This window comes from Symphalangus syndactylus, chromosome 5, assembly GCF_028878055.3.
Source record: "Symphalangus syndactylus isolate Jambi chromosome 5, NHGRI_mSymSyn1-v2.1_pri, whole genome shotgun sequence".
Lineage (NCBI taxonomy): Eukaryota > Metazoa > Chordata > Mammalia > Primates > Hylobatidae > Symphalangus > Symphalangus syndactylus.
This window is the reverse complement of record NC_072427.2, coordinates 74,543,278-74,564,557: the sequence shown is the minus strand read 5'-3', so window position 1 is coordinate 74,564,557 and position 21,280 is coordinate 74,543,278. Positions and strand designations below refer to the sequence as shown.

The window sequence follows — 21,280 nt, the reverse complement described above, 5'->3', positions numbered from 1 at the left end:
TCAGGGACATAGAACTAGAAATACCATTTGACTCAGTCATCCCACTACTGGGTACATATCCAAAGGATTATAAATCATGCAGCTATAAAGACACATGCACATGTATGTTTATTGCGGCACTATTCACAATAGCAAAGACTTGGAACCAACCCAAATATCCAATAATGATAGACTGGATTAGGAAAATGTGTCTCATACACACCATGGAATACTATGAAGCCATAAAAAATGATGAGTTCATGTCTTTGTAGGGACATGGATGAAGCTGGAAACCATCATTCTCAGCAAACTAACACAAGGACAAAAAACCAAACACCTCATGTTCTCACTCATAGCTGAGAACTGAACAATGAGAACACATGGACACAGGAAGGGGAACATCACACACTGGGGACAGTTTTGGGGTGGGGGAAGGGGGGAGGGATAGCATTAGGAGATATACCTAATGCTAAATGACGAGTTAACGGGTGCAGCACACCAACATGACACATGTATACATATGTAACAAACCTGCACATTGTGCACATGTACCCTAAAACTTATAGTATAATAACAATAAAGTTAAAATAAAAGATCAAGACTTCTGGCCTAAAGGGCCTGCAGCTGGTCTGACCATCTATCAAAAAATCTGAATTTAAATGGAGACACATTGGATTGTGACATGCAATAAAAGAACTAAAGCAGCAGCAGGTCTTGATTTGGGTTTCCCTTCCACCCTACACAGCTCCAGTGAATGGAGGAGTGAGCATGCCTGTGGTGCTCCTGACACATCTAGGGTGGTTCCCACTGACAGTGGTCAACCTTTGGGATTTTCTACACATTGCAGGGTCATCGTCCATCTATGCTAACCTAGAATCTCCAGATAGAAGCTCCTGTTTGGAGACTGGAGAGAAAACTGTCAAACCTGAAGGCCCATGAACTGTCTCAGTCTGGGGAGAACACATGTAGGAAAGGCTACAGAATCTGATGTAAGAAGGCTAATTTCAGATTGACCCATATAGCTTTACGATTGTGAATAATTACCTTACTTTTCAATGCTCTGTTATTTTCTCATCAATGAGAAAAGTGAACCAAATAGTCTCCCATATCCCTTCCAATCTTAACATACTCTGACTTTATGATTAAAGAGTGATACTCACTGGGTGCAGTGGCTCACGCCTGTAATCCCAGCGCTTTGGGAGGCCGAGGTGAGCACATCACCTGAGGTGGGGAGTTTGAGACCAGCCTGACCAACATGAAGAAACTCTGTCTCTACTATTTTTACAGAATTAGCCAGGTGTGGTGGTGCATGCCTGTAATCCCAGCTACTCTGGAGGCTGAGGGATGAGAATTGCTTGAACCCGGGAGGCAGATGTTGTGGTTAGCCAAGATCGCACCATTGCACTCCAGCCTGAGCAACAAGAACAAAAATCCACCTCAAAAAAAAAGAAAAGTGATACTAGTAAGGCTAAAACTGTGGCTGAACCCCAATAGGAGCCTGATGGGATTATGCTATGCAAAATTACTCCACACAGAGCCATTCTGACCATGTCCCTCCATACACCAGCTATCATACAGATATGCAATACTGATATGAGAAGTCCTTGCTACAGAGGACATTGACTGATTCAATAATAGACTAAGTCATTCAACCAAAAAATATTTACTGAGCACTTTCTAGGTATTTAGGTATACAACAGAGCAAAACAGACAAAAATCCCTTCCCTCATGGAGCTTACATTTTAGTGAAAGAGGAAGAGGAGTCAAGTATCAAATAGGAAATATGAGTTGAGGATATATTTTATGCAGAGCAGCCTGGAGACCCTTGATAAGGTGACTTTTGAGCCAAAATCCAAAGCAGTGAGAGTGAGCCATGCAGACAAAAGGGGAAGAATGTTCCAGGCAGAGGGAACAGCAAGGCCCAGAGACAGGACAAGGTCAAGCATGCATGGCATATTAAAGGAAACACCATGGGCTCAGTGTTTATAAAGAGGAGTAAGAGCAGGAGAGTAGCAGGAAGCACAGTGAGATAGGTAGTAGGGTACCAGGTAATGTAGAAAACAAAGCCACTGGAGAATTTCAACCGAGGGGTAAACATGATCTGAATTCCACTGTAAAAGGATTGTTCTAGCTGTTGTACTGAGAGTAGACTGGGTGGGTGCGGTGGCTCATGCCTGTCATCCCAACATTTAGAGGCCGAGGCAGGCAGATTACTAGAGGCCAGGAGTTCAAGACCAGCCTGGCCAACAGGGAAAAACTCTGTCTCTACTAAAAATACAAAAAAAAAAAAAATAGCCAGGCATGGTGGCTCACGCCTGTAATCCCAGCTATTAGGGAGACTGAGGCAGGAGAATCGCTTGAACCCAGGAGGTGAGGGTTGCAGTGAGCCAAGATCACAACATTGCACTCCAGCCTTGGTGACAAAGCACAACTCCATCTCAAAAAAAAAGAGAGAGAGACAGTAGACTGAATGAGGCAAGCATGGAAACAAGGAAACCAGTTAGGAGACTGTGGAGATAATCCAGGTGAGAGATGATGACAGATAGGTCCAGGGTGGCAGCAGTGAGGAGTGAAGAAGGACAGACTCTGGGATATATACTGAAGTTGAATCAACCAGGCACTGGAGGACAGGATGATCTTGGAAAATCTTGGGACTACTGCAGAATCGAATGAAGCTAAATGGCACTAAATTCCAACATCCACTGTGAAATCCTGGGATCAGGGATTTGTTCATCTCTGTCACCTACAGTCCCCACCCAGTGCTTGGCATATAATGGAGATATAAAATGTCTTCAATTCTTGAATGAATAAATGTGGAACTGAATATATTACAAAGCCAAAAGCCCTGTAGTTTGATAGGTTATTAGGAAACCAAAAAGCATGTGGTACTAGACATGTTTTACTAACAATGGAACAATGGATTCTCTCCCCTGAGTAAATCTATTTCTCATTTTTTTTTTTTTTTTGAGAGTCTTGCTCTGTCACCCAGGCTGGCAGTGGCACAATGTTAGCTCACTGCAACCTCCACCTCCCAGGATCAAGCAATTCTCATGACTCAGCCACCCCAGTAGCTGGGACTATAGGCACCCACCACCATTCCCAGCTTATTTTTTCTTTTTGGATTTTAGTAGAGACGGTGCTTCACCATGTTGTTGAGGGCTGTCTCAAACTCCTGAGCTCAGGTAATACACCTACTTTGGCCTCCCAAAGTGCTAGGATTACAGGCATGAGCTACCACACTCAGCCTGAATCTATTTCTTTTTATAAAAAAAAATTCCCTTTATAACTTATTTCACAGTAATAAGCAACGAAGCTGACAAGCAACTTCATATAATACAGTTGAAAATCTGAACAACTTGGCCATTTCCCTGAGAGGCCAGATGTAGTCACCAAACCTCATACCACCTCAGTAACTTCCAACTAAAATACAAGGATAAATGTTATACAAGTAGTAAGTTCATGTTCTTATAAATAGTAAATCATGTGCCAGGTACCGTGGCTCACACCTGTAATCCCAGCACTTTGGGAGGCTGAGGTAGGTAGTCACCTGCGGTCAGGAGTTCAAGACCAGCCTGGCCAACATGGTGAAACCCCATCTCTACCAAAAACTACAAAAATCAGGTGTGCGTGGTGGTGCATACCTGTAGTCCTTGCTACTTGTGAGGCTGAGGCCTGAGAATCCCTTGAACCTGGGAGGCAGAGGTTGCAGAAAGCCGAGATCATACCATTGCACTCCAGCCTGGGCAACAGAGCAAGACTCTGTCTCAAAAATAAAATAAAATAAAAATAAAGGCATACAGGATGTCACTTACATGGACAGGTGATCAGAGCTTGTGTGGAGGAGTTGTGGATGAGGATGAAAGGCAGCTTGGAGACAATGGAGGCTAACTGGAGTTACTGGATGAAGAAAGGAGGGAAAGAGAGACAAAAGGAAAAGGGTAAGGGGAGTGGAAGATTCACCTCAGTGTGGAGGTCATCTCTGATTGCTGACAAAGGAAAATGTTGGAGAAGGTCTCAAAATATTGCTAAAGGTTGGCAGTTTCAGAAAATCTTGTAATATGTCCTTAACTTTAAAAGAAAACTCAGCATCTCAAAGGTTTAGTAGGAGTTGTTCCCCACCCCACACCCATTTCAGTAGTTGAACCATTCAGCCACAGAAAATAACTCCAGTATGAACACATTAGAATACTACCAATAAAGACATGGGACTCTCCTCCTCTGAGGTTGAGCGCTTCTATTCACTTGCTGCTCAGCCTCCTCTTCTGCGCATCCTCACCTCCTTTGCTGGCATCTGTTCCTCCCATGGATGACTTCACGCCCTCCTCACACAGCCAGGTGCCACCTCCCACTCTTCGAGGCTCCATCATGTGCCTGACTCCACCGCCTTCTCACGTATGACATCTACCTTTCACCAAGCTGAGGACACAGTGCACCCATGGTGTGTTTAAGGAGACAATTCTGATGGCCACAAATTTCTTTTGTCATGTGCTCTGTGATTTTAATTGTCCTGTCCAAACACTAATGCATGGTCCACAGTCAGGCCAAGTAAGGTTATGTTAAAATGAGGAACCACCAAGCACCTTTAATTCCTTCCAAGATCTTTTATGAGTGGGACAGAGTCAAGTGCTGTTAGTGATGGCAAGAAGAAGATTCTCCTTCTGGTGACACCTGCTGTACTCTGGTGATGATGGCAAGTCCAGCACTGCTCCAGCACCCAATCCTTGCAGTGTCTTCTTCGACACTTGCACATTCTTTATACAGTACAAGTTTCGCATTCTCACTTTTTGCAATAAATGTCACAACTGCCCCTAACAAAAATGGTGACTGCACTCCTCACAACCTTGAATTTGAGCTTTGTCTTCAGAAATGAAGTTTTCTACAGGTTTCATCATCTTCAGACTAATGCAAACTGAAGATCTACCTCCAGGAATATTTTTCTTTCTCTATTACTTCCCTTAGAAAGAAATGCGTAACTTCCAATCTTCAATTCTTCACCAATGCTTTGATTCTTTGGCTAAATCAAAAGCATGCTGAGGGCAAGGTGTGGTGGTTCACATCTGTAATCCCAGCACTTCAGGAGGCCGAAGTGGGTGGATCACAAGGTCAGGAGTTTGAGACCAAGCTGGCCAACATGGTGAAATCCCATTTCTTCTAAAAATACAAAAATTGGCCAGGCATGGTGGCATGAACCCATAATCCCAGCTACTCAGGAGGATGAGGAAGGAGAATTGCTAGAACCCGGGAGGCAAATGTTGCAGTGAGCTGAAATCATGCCACTGCACTCCAGCCTGGGTGACAAAGCGAGACTCTGTCTCAAAAAAAAAAAAAAAAAAAATGAAAACCATGCTTAACCTATGAGTTAAGCACTGAGTTTTGTCTTCTCCATTGCAGAACTCTTGGACAAGGATAATTTTCTTACGCTACTACAGAATTTCTCAACCACTTTCCATGCCATAATCCACACAAAATCTATTTGGCACATTGACTGACCTTAAGTAATTGCCCCAAGGTACTTTGAAAGCTGAAGGAGCCGTATTTTAGGATACACCCATTAACCCAACTTGAGAACATGTATTCACCTTAGCATTCATGAGAATGATTAACTGCACAAATTTGTAAACACCTAATATACACACATAATTCATACTTGATTCCCAACACTTATTTCCTGACAATACAAAAGTTCAAACTAAATAGCCATTTATTAGTTCCTGGCAACATAAGTTCCTAAGGTAATGGATGATCTACAAATTGTGGTCACTTACTCTGACAATGCACAATGGCAAACAAAAAGATGGCAAAGAAAGGTACACTTAGAGCTCTAATAAAGAAACTAGGCTGGGCACGGTGGCTCACGCCTGTAATCCTAACATTTTGGGAGGCCATGGTGGGCGGACCACTTGAAGACAGGGGTCCGATACCAGCCTGGCCAACGTGGCAAAATGCCATCTCTACTAAAAATACAAAATTTAGTCAGGCATGGTGGCATGCACCTAGAATCCCAGCTACTTGGAAGGCTGAGGCAGGAGGATCACTTGAACCTGGGAGGCAGAGGTAGCGGTCAGCTGAGACCGCACCATTGTACTCAAGTATGAGAAACAAGAGCAAAACTTCATTCCCCACAAAAAGAAAATAACATTATTTGTTCAACAGAGACTTATTGGATCTTTTTCTGTTAGGCTGTGATATTCGTGTGCAGGCCAGAATTACAGTATTTGTCATTTTAGGAACAGGGCACACATGAGTAAACATTAAGGTCTAAAGGCAAATAGTAACTGCTATCCCTGAACAGCTTAAATGTGGCTACTTCAAACAGAAATATGCTGTGAGTATGAAAGACACACCAATTGTCAACAAAAAGAATATACGCAAATGAAGAATGTGAAATACTTCATTGTGTATTTATAATGATTTCAGGTTGAACTCGAAAATATAAAATTATGTATGTGGCTGTCCTTTGCAGCACATGTTGTATTTCTGTTGGATACCACCGGTCAAAATTCAAAGCTTAATGCCAGGTGCGGTGACTCACATATGTAATCCCAGCACTTTGGGAGGCTCAGACAGAAGGATCACCTGAATCCAGCCTGTCCAATATGGTGAAAACTCATCTCTACACAAAATAAAAAACTCAACCAGGCATGGCTAACTTAGCCTGTAATCCCAGCTACTCGGAAGGCTGAGGCAGGAGAATTGCTTGATCCTGGTTGCAGTGAGGCGAGATCACACCACTGCACTCCAGCCTGGGTGACAGAGTGAGACTCTGTATCAAAAAAAGAAAGAAAAAAAAAAAAAACCTTGGGTTATCCCTACACTGCATCTGTTCATATTAATAAATCACAGAGTGCCTATATTGAGCTTCTGCAAAAGATTTTTTGGGGAGGTAAAGGAAGGAGCAGTTCCATCATGTAAAAGATTAATTTTTAAAATCTTCAAGATTGATGTGTGCTTTTAAAGAGGATTTCACAACTATTTCACTTGTTGTATTTGTTCTTGGCTGAGTAAGTTCAGTTGTATTGAGAGTAAGAAGTTTTGGTCTGTGAAAAACAGTTGATATTAATATTATAATAAAACATTTAGAAGATATTTACAAGTCTTTCTCACACAGCTTTGCACTGCTAAATATTATTATTATTATCTGAGACGGAGTCTCATTCTGTCGTCCAGGCTGGAGTGCAGTGTCACAATCTCGACTCACTGCAACCTCCACCTCCCAGGTTCAAGCTATTCTCCTGCCTCAGCCTCCCGAGTAGCTGGGACCGCAAGTTCACACTACCACACCTGGTGATTTTTGTATTTTAGTAGATACAGGGTTTTGCCATGTTGGCCAGACTGGTCTTGAACTCCTGGCCTCAGGTAATCCACCTGCCTCAGCCTCCCAAAGTGCTGGGATTACAAGCATGAGCCACTGCGCCCAGCCAATTTTTAAACATAATACATTCTGCCTTCATTTTACAGTGAAAAAAATCATTTTGGTGACTTGAATTTTGAAAATAGCAATTTTCAGACGTTCAGGTGAGACCACCTGGATGTCTCCAAAGTCATCTTTTTTGTAAGATAAATATGCAAAAGTCACTTTTCCCCCAAACCAGCCCAATTATGTTTCTGAATCTTAGATGAACTGTCCCACAGCACAGCCAGAAGCAGCTTGCTGTATCATCTTAAAACTTTCCTCTCCCTTATAACTCAGTCCCAACGAATATACACAGACACACAACCTCAATCAGTAAGCAAGACTCTACCCACTTCAACATTCCTTCCATGAGTAGAGAGAGGCTTTCTGTTCCTACCCCCCAACACTCAAACTACTCACGTGTTACCCTTCAAAATCAAGCCAGAATAACTTTTCTAAAGGGCAGATCCAAATTATTTTAAGAGGAAACTACTATGAGACCATTTAATGACTGCCACTGCTTTTGTAGGAGCCAAGGCCTTCCTCCATTTGGCCACAAAAGTCTATCTAAGCAATCCCACCATGCCCACATGGCACTCCTCACTCCACACAGAATGGGCAATGTATGTGAATATGTGAGCATATTTGACTCCTCTCTGCCTTTACTCATATTTGAAACACACTGCCTCCCTTCTGGATGCACAAGTGACTGATCTGGGTGTGCCATCCTTGCCTTCTCCCCAAAAAATGCTCAATAACTCTTCATTGCATTTTTCTGAGTATTAAGCCTCCCAAGGACAGGGTTCTTGCTAGAACCAATTTTGCACATCTGATGCTCACACTAAATAAATGTTTGTTCAATAAATGAATCTAAATGTTAATTTTAATATAAAGAAGTCATGATAAGAGGGGAACAAAAGGCCCATCTTGGTCAAATTAATCTTTCCTTGGGGAAGACAATGGATTTGTTTCTGCAGATTATCATCTTACCTCTTAATAACAAACTTAATTCGATTGCCCAATTGAAAGATGTTTTCGAGCCTTGGGATTCCATGTAATGAGGGGCTTCTGAAAGGAATGTTTTCTGGTAGTCCTTCCACATTCAGCTCATTCACATGTGTTTCAAATTTTTGGTATGGTACAGCCTTGGCTTCAGTGCTCCCCAAGGCTTCAGCTGAAAAAAACAAAGTAATTCAGAAGATTATGTTTGTGTTGAAATCAGATTTTAGTACAATCCAAAGCAAGGTGCAAGTCAATTTTTTTTAATTGGAAAAACTCTAGAAACATATTTACTAACTATTGAAGCAGACTTAAAGCAAAGGCAACTATAAATGACCCATCATTAGACAGATCAACGACACAGAAAATTAACAAGGATATGAAGGACTTGAACTCAGTTCTCGACAAAGCAGACCTAATAGACATCTAGAGAACTCTCCACCCAAATCCACAGAATATACATTCTTCTCAGCACTTCATCGCACTTATTCTAAAATTGATCACACAATTGGAAGTAAAACACTCCTCAGCAAATGCAAAATAACGGAAATAATAACAAACAGTCTCTCAGACCACAGTGCAATTAAATTAGAACTCAGGATTAAGAAACTCATTCAAAACCACACAACTACATGGAAACTGAACAACCGGCTCCTGAATGACTAGTGGGTAAATAAGAAAATTAAGGCAGAAATAAAGATGTTCTTCAAAACCAATGAGAACAAAGACACAACATACCAGAATCTCTGGGACATATTTATAACAGTGTTTAGAGAGAAATTTATAACACTCAAGGCCCACAAGAGAAAGCAGGGAAGATTTAAAACTGACACCCTAACATCAAAATTAAAAGAATTAGAGAAGCAAGAAGAAACAAATTCAAAAGCTAACAGAAGACAAGAAATAACTAAGAACAGGGCAGAACTGAAGGAGACAAGAAAAACCCTTCAAAAATTGAATGAATCCAGGAGCTGATTTTTTGAAAAGATCAACAAAATAGGTAGACCACTAGCCAGAATAACAAAGAAGAAAAGACAAGAATCAAATAGATGCAATAAAAAAAATGATAAAAGGGCTACCAAAACTGATCCCACAGAAATGCCAACTACTATCAGGGAATACTATAAACATCTCTATGCAAATAAACTAGAAAATCTAGAAGAAATGGATAAATTCCTGGACACATACACCCTCCCAAGTCTAAACCGGGAAGAAGTCAAATCCCTGAAGACCAGTAACAAGTCCTGAAATTGAGGCAGTAATTAATAGCCTAACAACCAAAAGAAGTCCAGGACCAGACAGATTCACAGCTGAATTCCAGCAGAAGTACAAAGTGGAGCTGGTACCATTCCTTCTGAAACTATTCTAAACAATAGAAAAAGAGGGACTCTTCCCTAACTCATTTTATGAGGCCAGCATCATCCAGATAAAACCTGGCAGAGACACAACAAAAAAGAAAATTTCAGGCCAATATCCCTGATGAACATCGATGTGAAAATCCTCAATAAAATACTGACGGCCGGGCACAGTGGCTCACGCTTGTAATCCCAGCACTTTGGAAGGCCGAGGCAGGCGGATCACGAGGTCAGGAGATCGAGACCACGACCACGGTGAAACTCCGTCTCCACCAAAGATACAAAAAATTAGCTGGGCGTGGTGGCGGGCTCCTGTAGTCCCAGCTACTCGGGAGGCTGAGGCAGGAGAATGGCATGAACCCAGGAGGCGGAGCTTGCAGTGAGCCGAGACTGTGCCACTGCACTCCAGCCTGGGTGACAGAGGAAGACTCCATCTCCAAAAAATAAAAAAAAAATAAAAAATACTGACAAATCAAATCCAGCAACACATCAAAAAGCTTATCCACCACAATCAAGTCAGCTTCATACCTGGGATGCAAGCCTGGTTCAACATACACAAATGAACAAATGTAATCCATCACATAAACAGAACCAATGATAAAAACCACAGGATTATCTGAATAGATGCAGAAAAGGCCTTTGACAAATTTCAACACCCTTCATGCTAAAGACTCTCAATAAACTAGATATTGATGAAACATATCTCAAAATAATAAGAGCTATTTATGACAAACCCACAGCCAACATCATGCTGAATGTGCAAAAACTGGAAGCATTCCCTTTGAAAACTGGCACCACAAGGATGCCCTCTCTCACCACTCCTATTCAACATAGTATTGGAAGTTCTGGCCAGGGTAATCAGGCAAGAGAAAGAAATAAAGGGTATTCAATTTGGAAGAGAGGAAGTCAAATTTCTGTTTCCAGATGACATGATTGTTTATTTAGAAAACCCCATCGTCTCAGCCCCAAATCGCCTTAAGCTGATAATCAACTTCAGCAAAGTCTCAGGATACAAAATCAACATGCATAAATCACAAGCATCCCTATACACCAATAATAGACAGAGAGCCAAATCATGAGTGAACTACCATTCACAACTGCTACAAAGAGAATAAAATGCCTAGGAATACAACTTACAAGGGATGTGAAGGACCTCTTCAAGGAGAACTACAAACCACTGCCCAAGGAAATAAGAGAAGACACAAATAAATGGAAAAACATTCCATGCTCATGGATAGGAAGAATCAATATTGTAAAAATGGCCATACTGCCCAAAGTAATTTGTAGATTCAATGCTATCCCTATCAAGCTACCATTGACTTTCTTGACAGAATTGGAAAAAAACTACTTTAAATTTCATATGGAACCAAAAAAGAGCCCGCATAGGCAAGACAATCCTAAGCAAAAAGCACAAAGCTGGAGGTATCAGGCTACCTGAATTCAAACTATACTACAAGGCTACAGTAACCAAAACAGCATAGTACTGGTACTAAAACAGGTATATAGACCAATAGAACAGAACAGAGGCCTTGGAAATGACATCACACATCTACAACCATCTGATCTTTGACAAACCTGACAAAAACAAGCAATGGGGAAAGGATTCCCTATTTAATAAATGGTGTTAGGAAAACTGCTTGAGCCATATGCAGAAACTGAAACTGGACCCCTTCCTTACACCTTATACAAAAATTAGCCCAAGATGGATTAAAGATTTAAACGTAAGACCTAAAACCATAAAAACCCTAGAAGAAAACCTAGGCAACACCATTCAGGGCATAGGCATGGGCAGACTTCATGACTAAAACACCAAAAGAAATGGCAACAAAAGCCAAAATTGACAAATGGGATCTAATTAAACTAAAGAGCACAGCACAGCAAAAGAAACTATCAACAGAGTGAACAAGCAACCTACAGAATGGGACAAACCACAGAATGGGACAAAATTTGTGCAATCTGTCTATCTGACAAAGGGCTAATTTCCAGAATCTACAAAGAACTTAAACAAATTTACAAGAAAAAAACAACCCCATCAAAAGTGGGCAAAGGATATGAACAGACACTTCTCAAAAGAAGACATTCATGAAGTGAAAGAACATATGAAAAAAAAGCTCATCATCAATGGTCATTAGAGAAATGCAAATCAAAACCACTCCAGTTAGAATGGTGATCGTTAAAAAGTCAGTAAACAGAAGATGCTGGAGGGGATGTGGAGAAATAGGAACACTTTTACACAGTTGTTGGGAGTGTAAATTAGGTTAACCATTGTGAAAGACAGTGTAGCGATTCCTCAAGGATCTAGAACCAGAAATACCATTTGATCCAGCAATCCCATTACTGGGCATATACCTAAAGGATTATAAATCATTCTACTATAAAGACACATACGCAAGTATGTTCATTGTGGCACTATTCACAATAGCAAAAACTTGGAACTAGCCCAAAAGTTCATCAATGATAGACCAGATACAGAAAATGTGGCACATATACACCATGGAATACTATGAAGGCATAAAAAAGATGAGTTCATGTCCTTTGCAGGAACATGGATGAAGCTGGAAACCATCATTCTTAGCAAACTAACACAAGAACAGAAAATCAAAAACTGCATGTTCTCACTCATAAGTGGGAGTTGAACAATGAGAACAATGAGAACACATGGACACAGGGAGGGGAACATCACACATCGGGGCCTGTCAGGGGGTTGGGGGCTAAAGAAGGGGTAGCATTAGGAGAAATACCTAATGTAGATGAGGGGTTGATGGGTGTAGCAAACAACCATGGCACGTGTGTATACCTATGTAACAAAATGGCACGTTCTGCACATGTACCCCAGAACTTCAAGTATAATAAAAATAATAATAATCACAAAATCCTACTCCCAATCCAAGGCCACAATTTAATTAAAACAGGACAAACAAAAAAATCACTCAGTTTATTTCACTCCACAGCTTCTATGTGTGACTTACAATGCATTTACTTTAATATCAGTCTTGATAAACTCTGGAGCAGAAAGCCAGGGGTAACCCACCTAATCTCTTAATGAAAGGTCTCCAACATGGCCTCGAGTGTGTGGAATCTTTCTCAAGCCCCCATGCTTAAGTGCCATTTGCTGATGGCCCTTCCCCATGAGCGAAGAAGCTGTGTCACTAGTTGAACACTAGGTACAAGAGAGCATGAGAATCATGCTTGCAGCTGTAGTTAGCTGGGGGGCTGGAGGAGGGCACTGCTCCATGATTGTGTATTCTGAGTTCTCCCATTTTAATGATAACTGTAAATGTTTTCTATCTTTGAAGATACTTGCATTTTTACGTATCAGAATCCCAAGGCTGAGAAATAACAATTTTAAAAACTAAAATAATAATAATAAGAATAGCCATGAACAGTGGCTCACGCCTGTAATTCCAAAACTTTGGGAGGACGAGGCAGGCAGATCATGAAGTCAGGAGATTGAGATCATCTTGGCTAACACGGTGAAACCCCATCTCTCCTAAAAATACAAAAAATTAGCTGGGTGTGGTGGCGGGCACCTGTAGTTTCAGCTACTCAGAAAGCTGAGGCAGGAGAATGGCATGAACCTGGGAGGCAGAGCTTGTAGTGAGCAGAGATCGCGACACTGCACTACAGTCTGGGTGACAGAGCGAGACTCCATCTCAAAAATAAATAAACAGATAAATAAATAAATAAATAAGTAAATAAATAAATAAATAAATAAAAATTACCCATCATTAACAGCCTGATTTTGGCAAATTTAAGTGCCCTGGTCCCAAGACAAAATAACTCTAAGATCTTAAAAGATTGATCTCTATTTTTCAGTATCCTTAGGAAGAAGAGAGAGAAAGAAAATCATTATAGACAATAAAGAATACAACCTAAATACTATTTTTTTTTTCTTTTTCGAGATGGAGTCTTGCTCCGTCACCCAGATTGGAGTGCAGTAGCATGATCTTGGTTCATTCCAACCTCTGCCTCCTGGGTTCAAGTGATTCTCCTGCCTCAGCGTCCTGAGTAGCTAAAATTACAGGTGCCCACCACCATGCCTGGCCAACTTTTGTACTTTTCAGTAGAGTCGGGTTTCACTATGTTGGCCAGGCTGGTCTCAAATTCCTAACCTCAAGTGATCCACCCATCTCTGCCTCCTAAAGGGCTGGGATTACAGGCATGAGCCACTGCACCCGGCCTGCAAATACTATTTGGAAGCAGCCTTTTGCTACGAACTGTTCATGACTGTAATAACCCTCCTCCATTTGCTGCTGCAAACTGGCACATTTCAGGCTAAACTTTCATCTACACTGAAACAACAAGATCAATGTTCTTTACCCCCTTCAACCTCGTGAGCAAGATATATATATATATATATATATATAACTGTGCACACAGAATTCATGGAATGGGAAATAAAAAAATTAATCAGAGGCCAGTTTAGATTACAAGAAGCATAACAACCAAAGTTAGCACATGAAGATTTTTTGGATCCAGATTTAAAGCATAATTTTTCAGATAATGAGAAAATGAGATACTGTCCATGTAAGAGTGAGAAACTTGGCTGGGTGTAGTGGCTCATGCCTGTAATCCCAGCACTTTTGGAGGCCGAGGTGGGAGGATGACCTGACGTCAGGAGTTCAAGACCAGCTTGGCAAATATGGCAAAACCCCGTCTCTACTAAAAATAGAAAAATTAGCCAGGCGTGGTGGCATGTGCCTGTAATCCCAGCTACTCAGGAGGCTGAGGCCGGAGAATCACTGGAGCACAGGGGGCAGAGGCTGCAGTGAGCCGAGATTATGCCATTGTACTCCAGCCTGGGTGACAGTACAAGACTCTGTCTCAAAAAAAAAAAAAAAAAGAAAAAGAAAAGAGAAGAGTGAGGAAACTCAACTAAGGGCTGCATATGAGCTGACACCAAAAAAATCATTGTCAATTTTGTCAGATGTGATGAGATACTGGCTGTGTAGGAATACGTAAATGCTGTTCGGGGATGCACACTGAACAGATAAAATGATGTGATGACTGATGTGCTTTGAAATATTCCTGCAAAGGGAGGTAAAGGAATAGAACAAAAGGTGAGACAATCTTAAAGATCACAGAAATTGAGGAATGGGTATTTTAGTGGTCATTGTACTATTTTCTCTACTTTTGAATAGGTATAAAAATTGTGATTTAAAAATGTAAAATAAAACAGCCGGGTGCTGTGACTCATACGCGTAATCCCAGCACTTTGGGAGGCTGAGGCAGGTGGATCACATGAGTCAGGATTTCGAGACCAGCCTGGTCAACATGGTGAAAGCCTGCCTCTACCAAAAGTACAAAAAACAAACAAACAAAAAATCAGCCAGGTATGGTGGCAGGCATCTGTAATCCCAGCTACTCAGGGGGCTGAGGCAAGAGAATCCAGGAGGCAGAGGCTGAAGTGAGCTGAGATTTTGCCACTGCACTCCAGCCTGGGTGACAGAGTGAGAATCCACCTCAAAAAAAAAAAAAAAAAGAAAAGAAAAAAAAGTAAAAATGAATTGATTAATCCCTGCTCTGAAGCCACATCCAAACAGAACTCTAAAAAAAGGATTCAAGCAATTTACATGGTGCTGCTTATATGCACATCTCCCTCGCACCTCTGTATGTAACATTTAAATATTTTGCACCATGATGGGTGGGAGTCGCTCAAAGCTGGACATGCTGGCATGTGCCTGTAGCCCCAGCTACTTGGAGACTGAGGCAGGAGGATAACGTGAGCATAGGAGTTCTAGTCCAGCCCAGACAACATAAGAAGACCCTGTTTCTTTTCTTTTTTTTTTTTTTTGGGGATCGAGTTTCACTCTTGTTGCCCAGGCTGGAGTGTAATGGTGTGATCTCAGCTCACTGCAACCTCTGGCTGCTGGGCTCAAGCAGTTCTCCTGCCTCAGCCTCCCAAGTAGCTGGGATGACAGGCACACACCACCACACCCAGCTAATTTTGTATTTTTAGTAGAGATGGGGTTTCTCCATGTTGGTCAGGCTGGTCTCAAACTCCTGACCTCAGGTGATCCACCTTCCAAAATGCTGGGATTACAGGCATGGGCCACCGCACCCGGCCAACCCTGTTTCTTTAAAAAGAAAGGTCAGGGAGCTGTCAGGGAGCTCCTTGATGATTTATTTTGGCGATATCAACAATTGCTATCAAAACACCACTATAAAATCCAAAATTATATCCATTCCCAGATCTTTCTCCTTACTTCTAAACTCATTTAACCAACTGTCTCCTCCACCTCCACACCTCAACTTAAATGTCAACTCAAAATAAATAATAATTAATTTATTTGTTCTTAGACTGGCTTTCCTCCAACATCTCAAGACTTGTCTTAAATTCTTACTTAATGTTATTAGCACCAAATCTGAAAGACTCTAGTATACAGACTCTTTGATATAAGAAACACGTGTTTCTGAGAAACCACACAAAATAAAATAATTATCATAGCTGTAAAAACAAATATGCCCATAAACAAATAACAGTAAAGGATTAGAGGATTTCAATCACACTAGAGAGTGATGTTAAATAAAATTATTCTGTTAATTCAACAAGAAAATATATAAACCTGATTCTAAAAAACTTTCTATAAAATAAAAAAGAACCAATTGTTGAAGTTGAGAGTGAAAAAAGTGGAAGTTTCAGAAAGAGGTGAGGCCAACTGCAGAATGTGCTCCTCACGTATCATCAAGGCTGCCCCAATCACACCCCCTGCCTCCCCATCCCCTTATTCTACTTAATTCTATCCCAGACCTTAACACCTTATGTAGTAAATATCTCCTACTTACTACAGCTTTCCCCACCAGATTGAATGCTCCAGAATGTATGGGGCAGTTCCCCCTCCCCCCCAACCCGGCACCTGACTCACAGGTGCCAAATGACTGCAGGATTATGAGGCTGGAAGTAGTAAATATTTCCTCAATACTTGCAGTGGTTCACAGCCATGAAAAATCTAATATTTCCTCTCTCCCTTTCAGGAACCTTAAAGAAAGCAGCAATACTGTCATAGGCATTTGAATGAGAGCAACTCGATTTTAAATAGGAGCTGGGTAAAATGAGGCTGAGACCTACTGAGCTGCATTCCCAGATGGTTAAGTCTTTCTAAGTCACAGGGTGATGGAGGAGGTCAGCAAAATATACAGGTCATAAAGACCTTGCTGATAAAATGAGTTGCAGTAAAAAAGCCAGCCAAAACCAAGATAACGATGAAAGTGACCTCTGGTCATCCTCACTGCTACACTCCCACCAACGCCATGGCAGTTTACAAATGCCATGGCAACATCAGGAAGTTATTTTCTATGGTCTAAAAGGTGAACCATAAAAATAATCCACTCCTGGCAGAGTTCGGTGGCTCTCACCTATAATCTCAGCACTCTGGAAGGCCAAGGCGGGTGGATCACCTGAGGTCAGGAGTTTAAGACCAGCCTGGCCAACATGGTGAAACCCCATCTCTACAAAAAGTACAAAAAAAAAACGAGGTGTGGTGGTACATGCCTGTGATCCCAGCTATTCAGGAGGCTGACACAGGAGAATCGCTTGAACCCAGGAGGTAGAGGTTGCAGTCAGCCAAGATCTCACCATTGCACTCCAGCCTGGACTCCATCTCAAAAAAAAAAAAAAAAAAAAAACCAGTATGAGAGCCCGGGCGTGGTGGTTCAGGCCTATAATCCCAGCAGTTTGGGAGGCTGAGGTGGGTGGATCACCTGAGATCAGGAGTTCGAGACCAGCCTGACCAACATGGTGAAACCCCATCTCTATTAAAAATACAAAAAATAGCTGGGCATGGTGGCAGGTGCCAGTAATCCCACCTGCTTGGGAGGCTGAGGCAGGACAATAGCTTGAACCTGGGAGGTGGAAGTTGCAGTGATCCGAGACCACGCCACTGCACTCTAGCCTGGGTAACATGAATGAAACTCTGTCTCAAAAACAAAACAGTGAGAGAAAACTGGAGCTGAGTACTACTCACTGTATTTACTTTCCTAAATAAAACATCATTATAAAAAACATTACTCAGTAACATAATTTAATTGAAGGGGAAAAAACAGACTTACCAAATTTTTTTGCAAAAAGCTGATCCACTATCTTTCATAATTTAGTGATTCTGGTATACCATACTTCCTTCGCTATCGAAATCACAGGAATACAAGTTTTCTCAATCTAATGGGTTTAATAACTTAGGTTATTAAATATTATTATTATAAAATGGCAGTATTTTTCTTTCCTGTGACTAATTTTTTTTTTTTTTTTTTGAGATGGAGTCCCGCTCTGTCGCCCAGGCTGGAGTGCAGTGGCACAATCTCGGCTCGCTGCAAGCTCCGCCTCCTGGGTTCATGCCATTCTCCTGCCTCAGCCTCCCGAGTAGCTGGGACTACACACACCTGGCTAATTTTTTGTATTTTTAGTAGAGAAGGGGTTTCACCATGTTAGCTAGGATGGTCTCGATCTCCTAACCTCGTGCTCCACCCACCTCAGCCTCCCAAAGTGCTGGGATTACAGGCGTGAGCCACTGCACCTGGCACCTGTGACTAATATTATTTCTAAGATCCAGATTGTATTTATTACTGAAACAATGCTGACATACACTGCACAAAAAAAGGAAGAACCAGACATTCGTTAAAGCTAGGAAAAAGCAGAACTGTGTGCTCAAGAACAACTAGCAGGTAGCACAGGCTGTCTCATGCCTATAATCCCAGTACTTTGGGAGGCTAAGGCAGGCAGATCACCTGAGGTCAGCAGTTCCAGACCAGCCTGGTCAACATGGTGAAACCCAAACTCTACTGCAAATAAAAAACTTAGGCAAGCATGGTGGCAGGTGCCTGTAATCCCAGCTACTTGGGAGGCTGAGGTAGGGAGAATTCCTTGAACCCAGGAGGTGGAGCCTGCAGTGAGCTGAGATCATACCACTGCACTCCAGGATGGGCAACAGAGGAAAACGTCATCTCAAAAAAAAAACAAAAAAAAACAAAACAGTGAACAGGTAGCAAGTGCCATTTGCTATGTGGAGACTAGGGATATGATCTTGCTGGCAATCCTTCCATTTTAGTAAATCTAAACAGTGTGATTCCATTCTTTTTTGTCTTCACTCCACTCCAGAGCCAAAACAAGTAAGAAAATCAATTATATTTCTATTTCTTTCAAAACACATCTAACAATTAAGAGATGATATGCATGGCTCCATACTCTGAAAGGAACCTTCTTATGTCCTGGGTATCATGGACATTTGATGAATGCTTGTTCAGTTGACTAGTGTAGACTTCAATAATAAACTGTTCAATGCATTATGCCAGATAAATCTTGCATGTCAAATGTAGGACAACTATTGTGCTTTTAGTTATGTCTACCCATAAATGCAACATTTACATGTATTTATAAGGGGTTAATAAAAAGAAAATGAGTTTATTGTTCTAAAGAGTATTAGAATTTTGATAACATGAATTCTCCTGTCCTGGAACATAATTAAAAGTAAGAGGGATCTTATTTCATGTGAAAGCTACCATTAAAAAAATCATTGTTAAGCATTAAATAATTATTTCACATAATCTTCTAATCTGATTTAAGACTGAAGACCTACCTCCTAAAGCTGGTTTATCAAGTTGTAAGTCTTCATGTGTTGAATTCATAAGTTCATGTCTGAAAGGTGAGAATAAATACTTAATATTCACTAGGCAATATTCAGCAAAGTAATATTCACTGGTGCATATTTTACATTTCATCACCAAGGGTGGCTTTGAAAAGAAAAGAAAGGCTGGCCATGGTGGCTCACACCTGTAATCTCAACACTTTGGAAGGCTGAGGCAGATAGATCATGAAGTCAGGAGTTCAAGACCAGCCTGGCCAACATGGTGAAACCCCATCTCTACTAAACATACAAAAATTAGCCAGGTGTTGTGGCAGGTGCCTGTCATCCCAGCTGCTCAGGAGGCTGAGCTAGGAGAATCGCTTGAACCTGGGAGGCAGAGATTGCAGTGAGCCAGGATCATACTCCAGCATGGGCGACAAAAGTGAAACTCCAGCTGAAAAAAACAAAAGAAATATCCCATTACTTTAAGGCAATGTAGATACAGCCAGAATTTCTACAGAAATCTGAACCACATTACAAAGCCAGAAAAACATTCCAGCTAATATTATTTAATACAGATAGTACTAAATGGAAGAGGTACTTTTTTTTTTTTTTGAGATGGCATCCCACTCTGTCACCCAGGATGGAGTGCGGTAGCAGGATCTCAGCTCACTGCAACCGTCGCCTCCTGGGTCCAAGCAATTCTCCTGTCTCAGCCTCCCGAGTAGCTGGGACTACACGCACCTGCCACCAGGTCAGGAGTTTGAGACCAGCCTGGGCAACATGATGTAACCCCATCTCTACTGATATATATATATATATATAAATTAGCTGGCTGTGGTGTTGGGCACCTGTAATCCCAGCTTTTCAGGGGGCTGAGGCAGCAGAATCATTTGAACCTGGGAGACAGAGGTTGCAGTGAGCCGAGATCATGCCACTGCAATCCAGCCTGGGTGACAACAGTGAGACTCCATCGCAAAAACAAAAACAGATTCCATCTCAAAAATAAATAAATAAATAAATAAAAATAAATAAAACAAAAAACGTGGTATGGCAATGAAAATACTGTGTTAAAGTTTCATAGAAAATAAAAGACCACTCAGATAAAATAAGCTGTCTTTTTAGATGAGTATATTTGTTATTCTTATTTTACAGCTAAAGAAATCGGTTCAGAGAATGCTATTTGATTGGACCATGTTGCATTTCTGGACAGTGCAGCTGAGATCAGACTTCGTGTGCAACTCCACTAGCCTACCAGGGTGCCTCTCATAAAGGTAAGAAACGTAAATTTGGCCTAATATACACTTTCCAGGGCAGCACTAGGTCAATTCCACATACAGTACTTCTATGTTCATCAAGGGAAACCTGAAGGGAAGGTGAAAATGCTTCTAGAAGGCAACTGGACAACAGCGCCCTTGTTTGTTGCCTTTGGGCTCTTCCTCTAAGGCCAATAGTGACCTGAAATTACTAACTCTTCCAATCAAGTGGACAAAAGGGTACCAAGGTCGTCAACATCAGACAAATTCACCTGAGGACCTATCTATGTGCTTTGAAAGACAAAACTGCTTTTGTAAAGGATACTGTATTTCAGAAAAACATAATCATATAAACAACTAATAACACTGTAAAATGCTGATGTGTTGAATGCTACTTTAGAAAAACATGTTCAAATCTAGGAAAAAAATTTCTGATAGAAAACTACATATCAGCTGGGCGAGGTGGCTCATGCCTGTAATCCCAGCACTTTGGGAGGCTAAGGTGGGCAGATCACGAGGTCAGGAGCTCCAGAGCAACCTGACCAACATGGTGAAACCCCATCTCTATAAAGATACAAAAAGTTAGCCGGGCATGGTGGCATGTGCCTATAATTCCCAGCTACTCAGGAGGCTGAGGCAGCAGAATCGCTTGAACCCAGGAGGCAGAGGTTGCAGTGAGCCAGTGAGCCAAGATCTGTACCCCAGCCTAGGTGACAGAATAAGACTCTGTCTCAAAAAAAA

At 41.5% G+C, this 21,280-nt stretch overlaps 1 protein-coding gene across 3 annotated transcripts; it reads right to left on the bottom strand.

Annotated features, from left to right (window-relative positions):
- Window positions 1-1,215: 1,215 nt before the first annotated feature.
- LOC134736803 (general transcription factor II-I-like) lies at window positions 1,216-19,571 on the bottom strand. Of its 3 annotated transcripts, none has more exons than XM_063640369.1 (4): window positions 19,296-19,571; window positions 8,363-8,546; window positions 3,792-3,876; window positions 1,216-1,390 (listed from the first exon to the last, which is right to left on the bottom strand). In XM_063640369.1, the coding sequence occupies exons 1-3, from the start codon at window positions 19,435-19,437 to the stop codon at window positions 3,864-3,866; spliced, it is 339 nt and encodes a 112-aa protein (XP_063496439.1). In that variant the 5' UTR covers window positions 19,438-19,571; the 3' UTR covers window positions 1,216-1,390; window positions 3,792-3,863. The 3 variants fall into 3 exon arrangements, 2 of the variants coding, with proteins under 2 accessions (XP_063496439.1, XP_063496438.1); XR_010121101.1 differs by lacking the exons at window positions 1,216-1,390; window positions 3,792-3,876 and adding an exon at window positions 4,069-4,395 and having other exon boundaries at window positions 19,296-19,354; window positions 19,490-19,571; XM_063640368.1 differs by lacking the exons at window positions 1,216-1,390; window positions 3,792-3,876 and adding an exon at window positions 4,069-4,395.
- Window positions 19,572-21,280: the final 1,709 nt, after the last annotated feature.

What these genes read in the sequence shown, in the direction of transcription:
- LOC134736803 (XM_063640368.1), bottom strand. Translation starts at nt 19,437, where the DNA reads ATGAAATGTAAAATATGCACCAGTGAATATTACTTTGCTGAATATTGC. An exon ending in TGATAAACCAGCTTTAGGAG is followed by an intron (nt 8,547 to 19,295) that starts GTAGGTCTTCAG and finishes TGTTTTTTTCAG; the next exon opens with CTGAAGCCTTGGGGAGCACT. An exon ending in ATTAAGTTTGTTATTAAGAG is followed by an intron (nt 4,396 to 8,362) that starts GTAAGATGATAA and finishes CTGTGTCCTCAG; the next exon opens with CTTGGTGAAAGGTAGATGTC.